Source organism: Lissotriton helveticus, chromosome 5_1, assembly GCF_964261635.1.
Source record: "Lissotriton helveticus chromosome 5_1, aLisHel1.1, whole genome shotgun sequence".
In the NCBI taxonomy this organism is placed as follows: Eukaryota; Metazoa; Chordata; class Amphibia; order Caudata; family Salamandridae; genus Lissotriton; species Lissotriton helveticus.
Window position 1 is genome coordinate 1,967,894,808 of NC_136065.1, and position 19,549 is coordinate 1,967,914,356.

The 19,549-nt window shown below is 49.5% G+C and overlaps 1 protein-coding gene across 1 annotated transcript in view; it reads left to right on the forward strand.

Annotated features, from left to right (window-relative positions):
- CDK12 (cyclin dependent kinase 12) overlaps positions 1-19,549 on the forward strand; it is a 503,410-nt gene that overhangs the window by 12,315 nt on the left and 471,546 nt on the right. Inside the window, exon 2 of the mRNA XM_078645647.1 lies at positions 12,233-13,192. Within this exon, the coding sequence (XP_078501773.1) occupies positions 12,233-13,192 (960 nt within the window). The remainder of the gene's footprint in view (positions 1-12,232; positions 13,193-19,549) is intronic.

Below are 19,549 nucleotides of genomic sequence, written 5' to 3' on the forward strand. Positions count from 1 at the left end.
TCACCTGTGGGACCCTAAGATAACCCGGGAATATCGGGTATATGCGCCTTTGGGACCGCTCCGGGTTGGAAAGAGTCAGGGTCAATGGGGAATGGTCCGAGACACCCCTCGGTTTAATTTGTACGTCATCGACAGTGAGCAGCCCGTGCCCCGGTGTAAGGAAATAGTCGATCCGTGACAGACTGTCATGGACCGCTGAGTGGTATGTGTAGTGACGGTCAGTCGGGTGTAGGCGCCTCCAAAGGTCTATCAGGCCTTGTGCTTCTAAGAAGTCGTTCAGCCGGGAGGGCCCTTGAGCCTGTGTTCGTGTTGGGAACCTATCTAGTGCATTGTGTGCCACCGCATTAAAATCCCCCCCTACTATGAGGTCTCCTTCTGGGAGTTCCAACAGAAATTTTCCCAGTTCTGGGAGAACTATTGAGTGCAGCGCCGGCGGAACGTACACCGAGACTACATTCAGCTGTCTCCCTTCCCATTGTCCGAGTGCCGCTGCAAAGCGCCCCTGCGTGTCTACCTTCGTGGATTGGAGTATGAATCTGGAGGATCGATGCATTAGTAGTCCTGTCCCACGGGATCCTCTCGTGAATTCCGAATGGGCGATCATACGGTAACCTTTCCTGTCTAAGGCATGTGTGGCCGTCCCTGTGAGGTGTGTCTCCTGCAATAGGACCAGGGCCGGGTTGATCCTCTTTATACTGTGTAGCACCAAACCTCGTTTGACCTTGTCCCCCCAGACCTCTCACGTTCCAGGACATAAGCTGCAGAGGTGCCATTGGCCCTGTCTCAGGTTCCCCCCTCCCCATGTCATTCCGTGTATTGTGTGCCATTGCTTCTGTGGTTGAGAAAATCTATGTACCAGAGAAAGTGCGTTCTAATAGGTCGACATGAGCTCGCCAAACTTAGTGTGTGTGCCTCGTGGTTCCAATCTACACCTGTAAAACAATTCGAAAAAACCAAACCCCCCCCACTCCCAACTCCCCCCCCTCCCTGCCCCCCTGCTAGACGGACCCAGAACTGCCCGCCCCCCCAACTTAGCAGAGTGCCTGACCCAAACCCCAAACATAGTACTTGCTCGCTGGGGTGAGGGACTCTCCGGAGTCGGCGGCCTCCCTCCATGTCCACGGAGGACCTCCGCCCGGTGTCCTTGACGGCCCGCCCGGCCAACGTCACATTTATTCTAGTCTAGTAAGCCCGGGAAGTCATTGTTCGTCGTCGTTCTCAGTTTCAGGGGCCTCGCTCAGCGGGGAGCGCGGATCCACTTCTCCTCCGGATGCGTGGGAGCCTGAACGGGATCCATTAGTGCGGTACTTGTTTGGTCGTGTGGAGCGGCGAGGCAGGCACGTTTGTCTCCACCCTTCTAGCCAGTCGTGCGCAGCTTTCGGAGTGTCGAAGAACCACGTTTTATTTTCTGCCACTACTCTCAACTTGGCTGGGAAGAGCATGGCATAGGGAAGTTCTCTCGCCCTCAGTTCTTTCTTGACTTCAAAGAATGTCGTCCTCCTACGGGCGACCTCTGCCGTGTAGTCTGGAAAGAACGCGAAGGTGGAATTTTGAATTCTAACTGGGGGTGAATTTCTCGCCGCTTGCAAGATCGCATCTCTGTCTCTAAAATTGAAGAGTCTTGCAATGATCGGCCGCGGTGCTACGCCTTGCTTCGGACGTCCCCCCGGGACTCGATGCGCTCTTTCCACTGAGAAAAAGGCGGACAGACCCTTAGGTTTGAGTTCTTGTTCGATCAGTTTTTTGAGATCCATCGCTCTCGTGTCCTCCGACTCCGGAACCCCTATAATGCGGATGTTGTTCCGCCTCGAGCGCCCTTCCTGCTCGTCCAGCTTTGCACGTAGGTCTTTATTTTCGTTCGAGATTCGTTCAACACTAATCTGGAGCTCCGAGACATCCTCCACTAAAGATTTGGTCACCACCTCCATCGAGGAAACTTTTTCAGACATTTTGTGGAAGTCGGCTCTTATCAGCGTTATTTCTGTCGAGATCGATCCCACTGTAGCCTGTACTTGCGTCAGGGCTCGCATAACGTCCTCAAGGGTCGCTTTTTTACCACCCGCCTGGTCGGTCGTCTTGCTTGCCTGCGCTTTAGCGTCTGGTGGGGAAGCGGTCGTTCTGTCATATGCGTACTTCTCGAGTCGTGACTGCGCGTTGCCTCCCTTCGGCCCTTTGCCCGCCATGGCAGCTGTGGTTGCACCAAAGTGGTCGCTGCAAGCAGAGTTCTCAGGGAGCTGAGTCCCTCCAGAAGGAGCCCCGGTGGAGGCCCGCCGGTGCGTCAGCAGTCTCTGGATGTGGTTGGTCCGAATGAGGTATTGTCGTCGTCCTCGTCCCTCGGTCCGCCGGTGAGACTAGCGGGTGAGGCTGTATCTCCGCGTGGTCCGCCGGGCCCGTAGACCCGCGTCACTGAGCGAGTGGGAACGTCCCGTGGTCAGGGTGCCCGACGCCTTTGAAGAGCGCCTGAACTGATCCACTGTTGGCCCCTGTATGTTTGGTGTGGTCCCCGATGCCTCCGGGCGTCTGCCGGGTCAAGCCGAGAGCCTCGTACACCGAGGACGGGGTGCGGGTGCCCAGGTTGATCGGAGCCGGTACGCAGGCTGCGTGGCTGCCCCAGCGATGTGGTCGCGCTCAGGTGCGTTAATGGCCGCCCCAGTGTTTTTCCTCGAGAAGCTGGCGCCCCTCGCGTCAGGTCCCCCGCAGCCCGGGTGATGGTTGCTCCTGGTCCCGGTATGTCAGACTCAGCACCCCCGCGGAGCTGGGCCCCGGTCCCTCCGGTGGTCGGGAGTCAAGATGGCAGTCCCGGGCTCAGACGACACGGGTCCGGCCGCCTCCGTGCAGTGGCCTGGATCTTTCCCTCCACTCACCGGGCAGCAGTCGGTGTCGGCCAGTCTCTCACTCGCAGGTCACAGAGGCGCCGGCGGTGGCGCTGGGCCGCAAGCCCCCCTCTTCCCCGGTGCTTCGCTGCGAGCGATCGCTTCCGGTTCCTCGACTCCCAGTCCGCCGCACTTCCTGTCGGCCCTTTCACGCCAGGCAGGTCCCCGGCTCCAGTTTCTTTCTAAGGCCAGAGCGAGCGACACGGGTAACTTCACTTCCCGCCGTCTGATTTTCAATCTGGTTGCTGTCGGGCGTGCCGCCCGGTCCCGGGACTCAATCCCTGCCCGCAGGGTGAAATTCTGTAACGGATTGCTGGTCGGATATGTCCGGAGGCCGCTTCAGCCGCGGAGCTCGCCCTCTAAGCTGCCACCATCTTAGGCTGCTAGCCACGCCCCACCGAGACCCCCATTTTTAACAGCACTATATCTTTGTGGGCATATCTATATGAGCTGATATGCCTCTACAATATTTAAGTCTATTCTTTAATGTTATAAGTATTGGTGAAGCCAGAAAGAGCACATTGGCTGAAACCTGACTACTCGTGTTCCCCAGAACCATGATGGCTTCACTGAATCCAGGAGTGTTTGGTACCAAACAACTCCTCTTAACCCACACTGATGCCAGTATTGGATTTATTAAAACATATACTTAGAGGGCACCTCAGAGGTGACCTCTGAAAACCTCCCAACCCTAGTGTGGTCTCTGACCGACTTTAGGCAGCCTGCCAGCACCAGACCGGTATCTGGGCCCCTGGGTCGAGAGCCTCTGCTCTCTGAGGCCAGAAACAAAGAACAACCTGGCCTTTGTAATTGGATCCCAGCCTCTGCTGCTAACGGCAGATGGCCTACTCCTCCAGCTGTAAAACCCACTTTTGGCGTTCAAACTGATGGGAAACCTCAGGCTAGGAGGAGTGCTCACCTTTGCCAACTCCACCCCTCAGGTGGGAGAGGCGAAATTGAGCATGCTTTCCAGTGCCCACCATCTTAAAAATGGTGTGACGTATCCAATCGGGGCTAGGGCCTTGCCCCCTCCCACAGGACGATTGCGTAATTGTGGGTGTAGACACCCCAGGTAAGGTGTCCATTGGTCCTGATCTGTTAACCCCCTAAATCTAGTATTTAGATGGCTCTCTCAGACCCCGAAATCAGATTTCGACGTACGAAGAAGAGCAGTGCATCAGCAAAGACTAAAGACACCAATTGACTTGGCACCAGCCCTACCGACCTTTATGCTGCCCTCAAAGACCTTGTTAAAGAAGAGCGACTCACTCCGTAGACCAGTGACCTCCAGAACCCTGGTAGGACTGCATGCCTTCAAGAAAGACTCCAAATCTCCTGTGAACAGTGGACCTGGCCAGAAGAAACCATCTGCAAAGAAAATAACTGGACTCTGGATCCACCTCCTGCATCTGACGCCCACTGCTAGAGTCCAAGTGGCCCACGGCCCTGCAACGGTTTCCCGTCGCTTCTGAGCCAGAGTCCACCATGGGCTTACCCCTGCTGGACTCTTTCCCCCCCTTAACCCGAAAACTCCCCCTCATTGCAACCTGCCCAGTAAGAGTTTTCAGACGCCTAAGGACCGCCTTGGGGATCTCAACCATTGGTGTCCCTACTTTCCTTAGCATCTTAACTTATCTGGATAGCTGTTTGTTTTCTTCACCCAGCCTCCTGGCCAGAGCCTGCAGCCTTTCTTCAAGACCAATCTCCCAGTGGTTAGCATTTATCACCCGCCGCTGTGTTGGCACTCTGCTCCTGTCTGCCCCAGTGCCGATGAGGACGTCAGTTTGGTGCTGCCTTGTGCCCCCCCCCCCTTGTGCTTATCTTACCCCCAGGAGATCGACCCCTGACACTGCATTACTCACTTCTGAGCAGCGCAAGTTCGTGTAACCCCATTCTCCTTTGGTAAACATTGGGTGTTCAACCTTGTATTTGACCTCTGCACCCCGCTGCCCCAGTGCAGCTGCGAGTGCACTGTTGGAACTGATTTGAACCCTGCCTGGTGTTGAGTAAAGACCTCGAAGACTGAATCTGTAAGTTGAGTACTTCCCTGCAAACTGCATTCTTGTTTTCCTCCCATAGGTTAACGTTGCAAAGCTTGAAAATTGCTCTACGTGTCCACTTTTTAAAGTTTAAATGATTTTTCCTGAAAAAAGTGCTAACCTTTTTGTGAATATCTTTTTCTTAAAATATATCTTGTTGTTGACTCCTTTGAGTCGTGTCTCATTTATTAGTCACTGTGTGCATAACAAATGTCTTTCACTCCTCTGTTAGACCTAAGGCTGCTTGCCCACACTACCACAAATAGAGCACTTTAGGGTACATTTAACTCTGTTCACTTCTAGGGGAATCTCTGGACTCAGTGCAGGGTATTACCACCTAGTGGCATTTTCATATACAGAGCCAGCTTCCTACATGCCCCCAAACAAAACTAGAGTCACAGACCACTCCACTTCTCACAACAGGAGCCCGAGCTGGTGGATGGTGAGATTGCCACGCTGCTTTCCAAGGGGACCATATGTCCAACCCTCCCACATCCCTACGGCTTTAACAGCAACATTTTCCTGCTTGTCAAGTCAGACAGGGGCAAAGACCGGTCATAAACGTAGACAAGTTCAACGAGTGCCTGGGGTATTGCCACTTCAAAGGGTGGGGGGGGAGGAAGGGGTCGCGGGGTGGCATCCATCTCCTTTGCAATCTTCCCCTTCCCCCTCCTACTGGATGGTCCGCTTGGACTTGAAGGATGCTTATCTGTCCATTCCGATCTTTCTGCCGCATAGGCACATCATCCAGTTCATCTGGCGCCACCACACCTTTGAGTTTACCCGTGGCCTTTTCTCCGTTCTGTGGTTCTTCACCATAGTTTTCAAACCAGTCGTAAAACACCTGCGGGCACAAGGATTGTGTCCTATTGTATATCTGGATGATACACTCTTCATGGACCAAGACCCCTACAGATTGTCAATCCACCTGCAATGGATGTTCACTCTTTTGGAAAGCATAGGGTATTTTTCTAATCACTTCCTTGATGATGTGCTTCAACTATATAACCCTTCAACACGCGTTTGAATCCCTCCACTGGACCATTTTTGTTTGGTTCATATAATGCAGTAGTTCGTTTGTTACAATGCTTGAGAAAAGTTTCAGTTTCTCCACTTGTGAGTTGAACTCTGTTGTCGGTAACCAACAGAAACAGGCACTCTTCATGTGCAAATTCTACCTTTGAAAAATTGACTACTGCCCCAATAGTAGCCTGTGACACCAACGTGTTCTCTGGCCACTTTGGTAATCAATTAAAACGAAAGCAAACCAGGTATCTATTCAGAGGGAGAAAATTGAAAGAACCAGATATATAAAAAGTCACCTTTTGCCTTAGTAACTTGGGCCACTCACAACTTTTCAGGGGAGAGCATTAACCTGCAACATTTTATTCACTTCCCACACATATTTCACACCGTCCTGTATCCTCCTATCCATTCCTGATCACCTGAAAGGAATGCAAACAAGAAGCTTCATGGCGGACAGTCCTGGCTGACACTTGGGAGCCAATTTGAGAATGATTTCTTGCACTCCCATGGTAGAAGTACATCCATCCCCCCATCCCCATATATATTTTTCTGAAGGCTTATACGTGGATGACCACTCTGGTTTGACTTCTCTCCTCCTGGGCCCCCCATCCAAAACACACTTCTTGGTGGCCTGCCAGATTTCACCCGATCCGTCGCAATCAATCAATTGGGGAATTGTAAGCGCGCTACTCACCCGCCAGGGTCTCAAGGTACTGAGGGAGTGGAGGAGTGTCTGCAGATCTGTTTAGCCGAAGAGCCAGGTCTTGTGGGTCTTCCTGAATGTGTTCAGGGAGGGGGCACGTATGATGTCTGCCGGTAGCTCGTTCCAAGTCTTGCCTGCAATGTGAGAGTAGGATCTTCCGCCTGCTGTGGCTCTGTGGATGTGGGGGGTTTCGGCCAGTGCACGGTTGGAAGATCGGAGGTTTCTTTTGGGTACGTGGGAGTTGATTCTGTCGTTGAGGTATTTGAGTCAGTTGTTTTATAGGCATTTGTAGGCTTGAGTGAGGATTTTGAAAGTGACTCTTTTCTCCACGGGGAGCCAGTGGGGACTTCGTAGGTGTTGGATGATGTGTTTGTGTCGGGGGATGCCGAAGACGAGTCCTGCGGCGGTGTTCTATATTGTCTGGAGTTTGCAGAGTAGGGACTTGTTGATGCCGGCGTAGAGTGCGATTCTATAGTTCAGTCTGCTGGTGATGAGTGCATGGGTGACTGTCTTCCTTGACTCAGGGGGGATCCACTTGAAGGTGATGCGGAGGGTGTTGAAGCAGCTGGAGGTGATGACGTTGATGTGTACTTTCATGGTGAGTGAGTCGACTACGATACCGAGGTTCTTGGCGTAGTCCGAGGGGGTAGGTGGGCTTCCAGGGCGGTCGGCCACCAGGTGCTGTCCCATGCCGAAGGAGTTGTACAGAGGACGAAGACTTCTGTCTTCTCGGCGTTGAGCTTCAGGCAGCTGTTGGTCATCCAGACTGCGACATCTTCCATTCCTTTCTGGAAGTTTAGTTTGGCAGTGGTGGGGTCTTTGGTGAGGGAGAGGATGAGCTAGGTGTCATCGGCGGAGGATACGATGTTGTGGCTGTGTTGTCAGACGATGGCTGGGAGGGGGGGCCATGTAGCTGTTGAAGTAGGTGCGGCTCCGTGATGAACCTTGTGGGACGCCGCAGGTGATTTTCGTGGGGTCAGATAAGAAGGGTGGGAGTCTGATCCTTTGGCATCTTCCAGTGAGGAATGATCGGGTCCAGTCCAGGGCTGTGTCTTGTATCTTTGCGTCGTGTAGTCTGGTGACTAGTTTGCAGTGGGAGACTGTGTCAAAGGCTGCTAAGTCAAGTAGGATGAGGGCTACGGAGTGGCCTTGGTCCAGGAGGGTGCGGATGTTGTCTGTGGTGGCGAGTAGGGTGGTCTCTGCTGTGGTTGCTTCGGAATCCGGATTGGCACGGGTCGAGGATGACATTCTCTTCAATTAATCTTTTCAGGTTCCTATTGACTGTTTTCTTTGCACCTTTGGCTGCGAAGGGGAGGAGCGAGATGAGCCGATAGTTGAGGTTGGTGAGGTCAGCTGTGGGCTTCTTGAGCAGGCGGTCTGACTTCGGCGCGCTTCCAGTCATCTGCGAAGGTGCCTGTTTTGAAGGTGGTGTTGATGGTGCATTGTAGTTCGGGTGCGATGGTGGCCACGGCTCTGTGGCAGATGTGAGGGGGGCAGGGGTATGTGGGGGCCTCCCGACATGGTCGAGGTGGTGTCTTCTGCTGTGATCGGTGTCTAGTTGGAGATGGTGGGCTGGCTGCTGTATCTGGGGGGTGGGGGCCGCCTGTGGCGCCTGGTGGATGGTCGATGAAGATGTTGTAGAGGTTTTTGATCTTGAGGTGGAAATAGGTTCCAAGCTTGTCGCAGAGGTCTTGGGATAGGGTGATGTCTGTGGCTTCGCAGCGTGGATTGGTGAATTTTTGAATGACACTGAAAAGTCCTTCGAGTTGGCCAGGGTTTTGCTGTGGATGAAGTTCCTCTTGGTGGCTCTGATCTGGTTGTGGTAGTCCGTCATGGCGTCCTTGTAGGTGGTGTGGTTTTTGGTTGTCTTGGTGTTTCTCCAGTTCCTCTCCAGGTGTCTGCAGGTGCGTCTGGCTTCTTGGAGAGCGGTAGTGAACTAGGCAGCTTTTTTGGGGCGTTGTCTTTCGAGGTTCAGTAGCGAGCTCGTCTGCGCAGTCGGAGATTCACTTGTGGAGTTCTCTGGCTGCGTCGTTTGCATCGGGTGCCCAGGTGTGGTTGTCTCAGTTGAGGGTGGAGTTAATTTGCTTGTCTGTACTTGCTCCAGTTCCTTTGTGGTGGGCGTGGGGCTGGTTTGGGTGCCTTGGGTTTGTTGATGGCGAAGTGTACGCAGTGGTTGTCGGTCCATGGCGGCTGCGTTGTGTGGCTGAATTGGATGCTGTTTCCTGCCGTGAAGATAGGGTAGAGCGTGTGTCCTGCTCTGTGGGTCGGTGTGTTGAGGAGTTGTTGAAGTCCGATGCTAGCGAGGTTTTCATGAAGGAAAGTGGAGTTGGGGTCGCTGGGGTTGTCAAGGTGGAAGTTCAGGTCTCCAATGAGAATGTAGTTTGTTGAGACGATGGTGTGGGGTGCGATGAAGTCGGTGATGGTGGTGGTGGAGGGTAATCTGGCGCCAGGGGTTCTGTAGACGAGGGTTCCATGGAGTGTGGCTTTGGGGGTGGTCTGGATCTGGAAGTGCAGGTGTTCGGCAGAGGGGTAGGTTTCGCTGGAGGTGGTGGGCGGAGGGTGCTCTTGTGCGCGATGTTGAGTTCCCTTCCTGGGTGGTTGGGCCTGTCTTTCCTCTGGTCACTCTCCTTCCCGAATTCTTCTGAAATTTCCTCAAATTCATTGATATCTACATCTTTAATGTTGGCAATCAACTCATCCTTTCCCGTATCACATGTGCCACTCTACAATCATGGCAACTGCGACCGGAAATCTGCCATCACATTCTTCTTACCGCGGACGTACTCCGCTTTGAAACTGTAGTCCTGCAATCTCTAGGTAGGCCTGGCAATTCGTGCCATAGAATTCCAACCAGCTCCCGGAGACAAAATGTTTACCAACGGTTTATGATCTGTCCTCCAAACACCACCCATACCATACGTTGTGGCATCTACACTGATAACCCATTCCTTCCCCATGCAGAATGGTCTCCATGTGGGAGCCTGTCCAACTTCTTGCTTAATGCTCTCTAATTCTACTTGCTGCCTGTCTGACCACGCATGGGTAATGTTCTTTAAGGGTTACCATTTTTGTCACAAAGTTCACTGAAAACTTGCTTTAATGCTCGCACATGCCAGCACAGTGTTCTCTCATAGTAGGTGCAGAGGCATTCACAATTTCACCCAGGTTAGACTTCTTTGGCACCAACCCATCACCAGATAAGGTGTAGCCCAGATATTACACCAGTTAATTTTTTTATTTTTTATTATTATTTTGCACTTGTGACCCTTGAGCATTAAACCATGCTTCTCTAAATTCAACCATGCGTTGCAGGTGCTCTTCATTCCTAGGAAATATTAAAATTTAATCTTGGAAACACTTTACGCATTTGTCAATGTCTCTAAAAATATGAACATAGCTCTCTGAAAAAACCGAGGCCGCAGAGGCCAGGCCAAATGGCATTCTTGTAAATTGAAGCAATCCATGTGGTGTGATAAATGCGGTTAGATGCCTGGATTCTTCAGCCAGATGGTACTGTGACCTAAGGTCCAATGTGAAGAATATTTTTGCCCCCCTCCAACATAGAAACAACCTCGTTGATATTGACTAAAGTATGGTAATCAATATATTTTCATTTAGTGTCCTCAAATCAACATATAAATTCAACTTTTGATCAGACTTGTGGGCCAAAACGATTAGCGAAACCCCTCAGCCGACACTTTTCAATGATCCCTTCTTTAAACAACTCATTCATCATATCTCACATTGATTGGAACATCCCTCAAAGTTTGCCCAACTGCGGCTGCATTACTCTTCAATTTAATCTTCTGTACAATCTTTCAATTTCCCCAAATCCTCAGAATACTTTCATAAAACGTTCCTCAAGACATTTTCTCCATTGTCTTCTCAAGTGAATGACCTGTTCATCGTAAACTTCCTTGCACAACACTACAGGCTCTTTGCACTGGGAATTTATCATTATGCCCAACTTCAGTGGTCTCTCCACCCCAATACATTCACTTCTTTCACAGTAACATAAAGCTTGATTTGGGCCCTTCTCCCTTTGAACTCAACCACCACGTGTACAAAACGTTTCATCACAATGGTGGAGTCATCCATGCACAGTACAAAGCTCATGAAATGACTCCTCGTTTTCAACTCTTGTGTCAAATTTTAATCTGTTTAAAACCAAGCTAGTGGTCAGTTTAAATCTCAGTTCCAGCGGTAAAATATCTTATTTTACCCATCCTTCTCATATTGTCCTTCGGGTGGACTGACCTGAGGCAGTGGTCTGAAAACAATTTTACCTTAAGATCTGAGACAAAGTAAAAAAAAAAACGCTCTTTCCGTTCTGCCCCTATTCGTTCACCATCTATTGCTTCCATATAAGTAAAAAAAATTCCTCTGCACCACACCCATGGAATGGGGGAGTCAAACTGCATAGCCTCTGTATTTTCTTCAGTCGATCCAGTTAATTTTCCTCAAAATTGCCTCAGAATTTGAAGTACAGATACACTTAATGTAGTATGGAAAGAACTGAAGGAAGTGCTTTTTTTTTTTTTTAGATGAATTGAGATATCCAACTGAGAAGAAAACCCCCCCAAAATATTCATTGTACTGACTAATGTGAAGTTTTCACCTGAATAAATCAGTAGGACAGATGAATAAATGTGTCATTGTGCCTGAAAACTGAACCTGCTGACACCCCCTATATTCTCCTGTGAATATCTCCAATCCAAAACGGGCGCCATGTAGTGTGATGTGTACATGCTGCTGGTTGCCCACATTGTTGATGCGCACCCGTATGCGCTTACAGGGGTGCACATTGTATGTTCCGATGACGTGCACCAATATGTTTTGTTGCCAAGGTGCAACTGCGGGCTAAAGATTCTGGGAAAGAATGGCCAGCAGTCGGTGGTGCTTTTCAAAGGCATACACCCTCCAAAGGCTGTTTTCGTCTATGTGATGCAAGACAGGTAAAAGAAATCCAATGCAAAGTATAATCCCGGGATAAAATACACAATTGCATGCACACATCCAGTTCTTCTTCAGTGATGAAAATCTGCAGTATCCAAACACTGGGTATATTATCCAGAAAGTAACACAGAATAAGATTTTCAAATCCGTGGGGAGGCGAGTTAATTCCCGCACCTGTGCTGCAAATGATGACAGGATACCTCACTAATTTGTCGCTATTGTTGTAATGAAATATTCCTATCAAAATAGAGGTTTAGAAGTTTATTGAAGCAGCACAGCAATCTGTCCTCAAGGCAAGACCGCTCCGGTTAAACTGCAGTTCAACCAGGAATTCCAATATCAACTTTCTCTTTGAATCCAAAATGCACTACAAAACATAACATGTGCAGGGAATGTATGCTAATATATGCTAATACCAAGTAACAATGCCACATTTTCGCATATGTTTGGTTGTATGTGTTGTAACTGATAATGCTCTTTGCGAGCTGGTGGCTTTTACATATGTAGTTTGAATGATATACCCAAGAACTGAGTCAGCTGGCTACTACTAATTAATGGCTAATGTTCACTTTGTGATGCCTGCACCTTAGTATTTAATAAAATTAATTGTTTGTCATATCTTCGTCTCTTAACAGAAAGTCTTTGAAAGACCGCAGCAGAAGCCCTAGAAGAAAAGCTTCTTCATCTCGAAACAAGAAACAAAAAAAGTCTGGTTCACGTAGTCGCCATTCCAGTATCTCACCAACTAGGTTACCCTTGAACTCCAGCCTCGGGGCTGAACTAAGCAGGAAAAAGAGAGAGAGGGCAGCTGCAGCAGCAGCTGCAGGGAAACTTGATGGTTGGGAGAATAAGGGTTCACCTCTTCTGCTGTTTAGAAAAGACATTGGTTCTGTTGAAAGTAAATTGGCTGCAACAGCGGACTCTAAAAAGGTTACCAAAATGGTCAAGCCTGACAAAACTGATTCTGATACAGAGCTTGTCAATGTAGTAAGTATTAATATGGCCTCTAACCCAACACTGGAGGAAGATACTAAGGTTAATGACTCTGAGATTAAGCAGCCTGTTGTGGCAGCAGATGCACTTCTACCTTTGCCAGTACCTTCACCTTTACCTGCACCTCTTCCTGCACCTGCTTCTCCAGCAATACTTGAAGAAGTAAAGAGTGTACCAGTGAAGGAAGAACCTACCACTCCACTGGACATCATTACAGAAGAGCCAGAACAGGAGAGCATTCCTTCACCAACTGTTGTGGCATCCCCTATTCCTCCACTGCCAGAGGTTTCCTCTCCTGTCAAGACCCCCCCTATGCCACCTTTGCCTGCATCTCCTGCTGTCCAGAACCAACCGCCTCCTCTCCCACCGCAGCCTACTGTGACACTTCTACCACTTCCCACCACTTTGGCTACTTCTTTAACAACCACCTCTCACCACTCGAAGACGTCTGATTTTGCCACTTCGACCACTTCTCAAACATCTGTGCAGACCACAGTAAAACCGCAGATGTCATTAACTGTCGCTATACCGCATCTAAAAACATCCACGCTTCCTCCATTGCCCCTTCCACCATTGCTGCCGGGTGAGGATGACATAGAGAGGTAAGACTTTGATATATTGCTAGCTAATTTTAAATCTCCCTGTAAAACTTAGGTATTGAATAATTTTGCTTTTACGAAGCCATTGCATTTCTCTGCCCACAAGTAGTCCCAATGTATGTATATGTACGGTAGTTCTATATCTTGAACCTAGCCTAAAGACAGGTCACTGTAGGGGTGGGATACAAGATGATTGTGTTGCATTATTTGTAGTAGTGGTGTGGATCTTTAACTGATTTATGAAAATGTGATGTTTGCTGAGTGAAAGTCATACACGGTGGCATGGCAATAGAGTGTGGGAGCACATGCCTTTAGGATCAGTATTGGCAGGGCTTTATAGACCTCCTGTATAAAAAAGTTGAAGTCTCCTTCTAGGAGGGCAGCTTGTACCTTGGGTTTATTTATTTATAAAGTTTTATATAGCGCGAACTAGATCCCGGAGGATATCAGAGCGCTTTACAGTTGTAGGCTAGGGCGCTCGACCTCAGACCTTGGGATCTGGGCTCGAGTCTCGACGCCAAAAAACCTCCTGTGATTCTGGGAAAATCACTTAATCTCCCTATGCCTAAAATGAATGTGTGTCCTCATGTAACGTAACTGGGTCTATGTAAAGCGCTCTGATACCCAATTCCGTTCGGGTTTAGTTCGTGCTATATAAAACTCTGCAAAAAAATAAATAAACAATCAGAACTTGAGTCAAACAGATTTTTGGAGCAAATCCCGAGAAAGCTCGGTGGCTTCTTCGTCGTCTTCTTCTCACTCCTTGACGATCTACCTCCTCCAGATAGTTTTAGTTTTTGTGCGAAGTAGGTAGGGGTTTTGAAGTGGAGGGCTTTGTGTGAAAGGCAGGCAATCTTCAGATTTGTGTTCTATTTGCCTGATTCCTAGCACATATCATAGACTGTAACTATGTGCTGCAGCCTCACACTCATTTTCTTCCTTAAGTGGAAACAACTGAAAATGCTTTGCTCTACGTAAATGAGTTAATTCATTTTAGATTGAGGCCTACCAGAGAGCTCAGCTGTCTGGTTCTTAAAGACCTCTTGGGGACATTCATAAAGCTTCCCTGGGAATGCATTCCGCACGTTGCTTACCATTGACTTAGTGGTTTGTAACTCACATTTTCTGGATTTGTGTTTGCTGGCTTTATTTATTTTAGGCTGTCCAGGGTGATATTGTCCCTCCTAAGGAGCAAAGCTGTTTCACACCAACTCCCCATGCATTCTTCAATGAGTACTCCTTTCTGTAAACAGACCTGTAAATCTTTTTCTTGTCACGTTTGTTGTACATTCAAAGACTGAGGTCATATGTCAGGCACTATCTTCCGATGGAGCTTGGTGTTTCCTTATCTTTTTCTGACTTCAAAGTGCGCAGATTTATGTGACAATCTTGCTGGATACTAAGGGGAGGAAAGGTGTTTTTTTTCTAACACGCAACATTTAAATGAACTGTGCAAGTATTTCAGAATATATCGGAATTAGGAACAAAAACTAAGGAAATATTTTGGTAATTCAGAAGTGTGTTGGAAACCAACTTTAAGATGATTAGAACAAATCATTACCTTAGGTGATGCAGTTTCCACAGTTTGTGTGCTGTATAGTTTTATTAGTAAAACTGTATGTCTGTGCAAATGTATTGTTCATTTCAATTAACCCCTTGCATGCTTCGGAGGGCCCCCGGCCGACCTACATCACAGTGGGTGAGTGCGCAGGACGGCTGGGGGTCGTCCAAATTCCTCCCACTATTCAGATCGCCTGCACAGCACGAAAATGTGCACCGCATGCAAGGGGTTAAAATGTTTTTGTAATTGCAGTATCCTACCGCACCATGCATACTCCACTCTATGCCACTTTGCTCTACACCACTCCACTTAACACCATTGCGCTTTAGTCTGCTGCCCCCTGCGCCACTGTACTCTCCACCACTGCACTCTCAACCACTGCACTCTCAACCATTCCAGTCTAGGCAACTCTATTCTTCACTGCTAAACTCCACGCCGCTATTCTCCATTCTGCAACACTGCACTCTACGTCCATGCACTTCACTCTGTAACATCTACTCTGTGCCCCTGTACTCTTCACCAGTCCACTGCACGCCACTCTAATATACCCTGTACCACTGTACTCTATGCTACTGTACTCTACGCCACTCTGCTCTAAACCACTGCACTCTACTCTATACCACTGTTCCTTACGCCACTGCACTTTCTGCCACTGAACTCTACGCCACTCTAATCTGCACTACTGCACTCTACGCCACTGCACTCTTGTATGCACACCTCTAACCTACGCCACGGCATTCTACAACACTACGTTGTATGCTGCTACACAACACCACTGCACTCTACTATGTCACTGTACTCTTCAACACTCTACACCAGTTCACTCTACTCCACTCCGAGTTTGGTCACGTTTAAACCCACTTTACATCCCGTTGTGGTTCCCAGTATGCCCTGGGAGAAGAGGGTTGGATAGACCTTTTTGTGACGGTCATAACTGTGGTTGGTATACCCAAATACATGTTTGTTCTAATAGATCATTTCTCTAAATGGCCTGAGTATAAAATTGTGGAGAAGGCAGATTCAGAAAATTTGCAAACATTTTTAGGAGAAGTATTTGCAAGAGAAGGTCTGCCTAAAGACTTGGGGCCAGATGTAGGTGGCCCAATACCGGTCGGTAAAAGCCGAAATTACCGAATTTCGGCCGTTACCGACCGGTATTGGGCATTTGGGATGTTGGTGGCTACATTTCAGATTCGGTAATTTACCGAATCGGTAATTTAAGAAATCGGTAAATTACCGATTCCTCAAAATACCGAATCTGTAAATTACCGAATCTGAAATGTAGGGAGCATTCAAATGAGTGCATTGCACAGTTAAGGATTCGGTATTTACCACCAAATAAAGGTTGGTGGTAAATTTCGAAAATCGTTTTTTTTTTTTTTTTTTTTTTGCTGTGCCATGTGGCCCTTAGGGCATGTACGTGTGCCACATGTGCACCCATGCACTATTCAGGGGTGCAACACCCTTGAATGAGTTCCCCCCCCTATTACTGATTAGGTATTTACAAAATCGGTAATATTGAATGGCTTCCCATGGAATGAATAGGAATTACCGAATCGGTAAATACCGATTCTTAATTACCAAATCTTACCGATTCGGTAATTTTTACAGAGAATTTATCCACCTTCCATTTACCTATTCTTAAATACCGAATCGGTAAAATTCGGTATTTAAGAATAGGTAAATTGGGATTACCTACATCTGGCCCTAAGTTTCCAACAATCGTGAACAATTTATGGGTGAACATTTTAAAACATTTATCAAGGAGACTGGCATTGTACATAGAACCACTTCTCTTTATCATCCCGAAGGCAACAGAAGTTTTGAGCGCTTCAACAGGGTGATTAAAACATAATAATTAGCACCCAGCAATAATAATGATTGGGAAGTGGAGTTGAGGAAAATGGTGAGTGCACAGTCACAAAATGTGTAACGACTAACCACGCTCCTTTTGAACTTATGAGGGGGAGATCACCTTGCACAAAAGACAACAGGTGTTGGTCCAAGTATACGAAGATTATTTCCTGGTCAGTTAAAGATGTGAAACGGTCATTCAAGAATAAACAAAATATGTTGGTGGAAAAACAGACTGACAAATGTAAAGGAAGTAAATTCAAGTTACAAGTAGGTGATATAGTTAAAGTAAAGTAAGGAAGGCTTGTACGTAAGGGTGAAAGCAAATATTCTGCTCCTCTTAAAGTAATTAAAATCTTGTGTAACTCTGCACTTTTGAGTGATGGAAAAGTATGGAATGCTAACAGAATTGCTTTATATAAAGGACATATTAAGGAAGTATTTACCAAAGGCAATCGAGTGCAAGCGCAGAGATATGACTGGATTGATGATGATATAAAAGAATTGTGTTCACTTAATAATGCTGTTAACATTCCTTACCAATCGCCTACTCGTAGTTTTTAGGTCTCGCACCTGGCGATTACAGCGCGAAACCGCTGTCTTGCCTGCCAGACCTATAGTAACCGGCTCTGCTTCCCAGGAAACAGGAGATGAGCACGCGCAGCATGCCGGAATCGGATCAGGTAGCGCGTGAACACGCGTTCCGATTCCGGCATGCTGTTCAGTCACAATGGATCAGGACACACACACAGGCACGCACACGCAGGCGCACGCACACGCACGCACACGCAGGCGCACGCACACGCAGGCGCACGCACACGCAGGCGCACGCACAGGCAGGCACCACGCACAGGCAGGCACCACGCACAGGCAGGCACCACGCACAGGCAGGCACCACGCACAGGCAGGCACCACGCACAGGCAGGCACCACGCACAGGCAGGCACCACGCACAGGCAGGCACCACGCGCGCACACACACACACACACACGCACACACAGGCACACGCACACACAGGCACACGCACACACAGGCACACGCACACACAGGCACACGCACACAGGCACACGCAGACAGGCACACGCAGACAGGCACACGCACACAGGCACAGGCACACACGCAGGCACACGCACACACGCAGGCACACGCACACACGCAGGCACACGCACACACGCAGGCACACGCAGGCACACGCAGGCACACGCGCACACACAGGCACACGCGCACACACAGGCACACGCGCACACACAGGCACACACACACACACACACACACGCACACACGCACACACGCACACACGCACACACATGCACGCACACACATGCACGCACAGGCGCGCACACACACATACACATACACAGGCACAGGCGCGCACACACACACACATACACAGGCACGCACACACATACACCGGCGCAGACGCACACACAGACGCGCACACATCCCGACTCTCCACCCACCCCACTCCTCGTCGCGGCCATGAGGACTAACCTCCTCACTGAGGTCCTTAAACCGCAGGCAAGCTCGGCCGAGCCTCTGCTGTCTTTTAATGAGGCCTTGTCAGACGTTCTTCTGGGCACTTGGTCCAAGCCCGCTACAGGTCCGCCTGTAGATAGGAACGTGGCCAGGCGCCATCGCCCGGCTCCGGGCAACCCTTGCTTCCTGTCCACCCACACCACCCTAACTCCCAGACCGCATTCCCGACGGCTCCCCCCGATCAGGAATCCAAGAGGTATGAGCAATACGGGAAGGTTTTCTCGTCCCTGAGTTTGGGGTTGTGGTCAGTCAACACTGCATGCCTCTTGGGCAGTAACACCCACTCTGTGGTACACGGTCGCGGACATGCTGCCACAATGTCCGGAGGAGGCCCGGACTAAACTCGCCCAAGCCCTTGCGGAGGGTCGAGATGCGGCACGGTATTCCATCCGGTGTGGGCTGGATACCACGGACTCACTGGGCAGGGTGATGGCAACGACGGTGGCGGTTCGTCCCCACGCCTGGTTGAGGTCCGCCAACTTTTCGGTTGATGTCCAAAACACCCTTATGGACATGCCGTTTGATGGCCGTTGCCTCTTCGGCGACAAGGCAGACCATGCGCTTGAGCGCTTTAAGGACTCCAGGGCTACGGCCAAGTCCTTGGGCCTCTCGGCCCCGCGCCAGCAAACTGCTGCCTTTCGCCCCTTTCGTGGCCAAGGAAGGGGCGCCCCCACACATGTCCTGCCAGCCACGGGCTGCAGACTACCATCCAGCGCGGTGGCGGATGTGGAAACCGCCGTGGCTGCGGTAGGGGACAACGGCGAGGCCAGTCCACACCTGCCCCTGCAGCATCCGCCTCAAAACCCTCCTAGTCCGAGCTTTCAGGCCCATTTTTTTTTTTTTTTTTTTTTTGAAGACGTTTATTATTGTTCAAAAAGTGCAGTACATATAGCAGAGCCTACAACCCTGCGGGCCGGCTGCAAAAAGAAAAATCTGTGCAGTGTTGAGGCAGATGGTTGCAGGGGAAGGTATTATGCATACTTCAGGTCATTATCAGGCGTAACGTGTCACGCGAAGATTATACATAACATGTGCTTGTAGCACTCGGCCATCACTGTAAATGACGTCTCATTTTACATTTTAATCATAATTCAACCAGTAACTTTTCAACAAGAAACAGGACCGTTCACAACTGCACGTCCCAGTGTGCCTACGGTGTCCGTGTAACTCCATGCACCTGTGGAGCGTGTGGTGTGAATGTCTCTCCAACGTGTTTACGCATGTGCTAGGAGCGCACCGGTGAAGTGAGAGAGCCATGGCCGCCCTAGGTGGTCGGTGGTATAGCGGGTGGTGAACAGGGTCGATAAGCGGTGGCGTTCCACCAATTGTCCGCTCGTCGCGCGACATATGTGGCAAACATATGTGTCGCCCCTATGACACTTTCGGTGGGTGCCACCCGCTCCCGTGTTC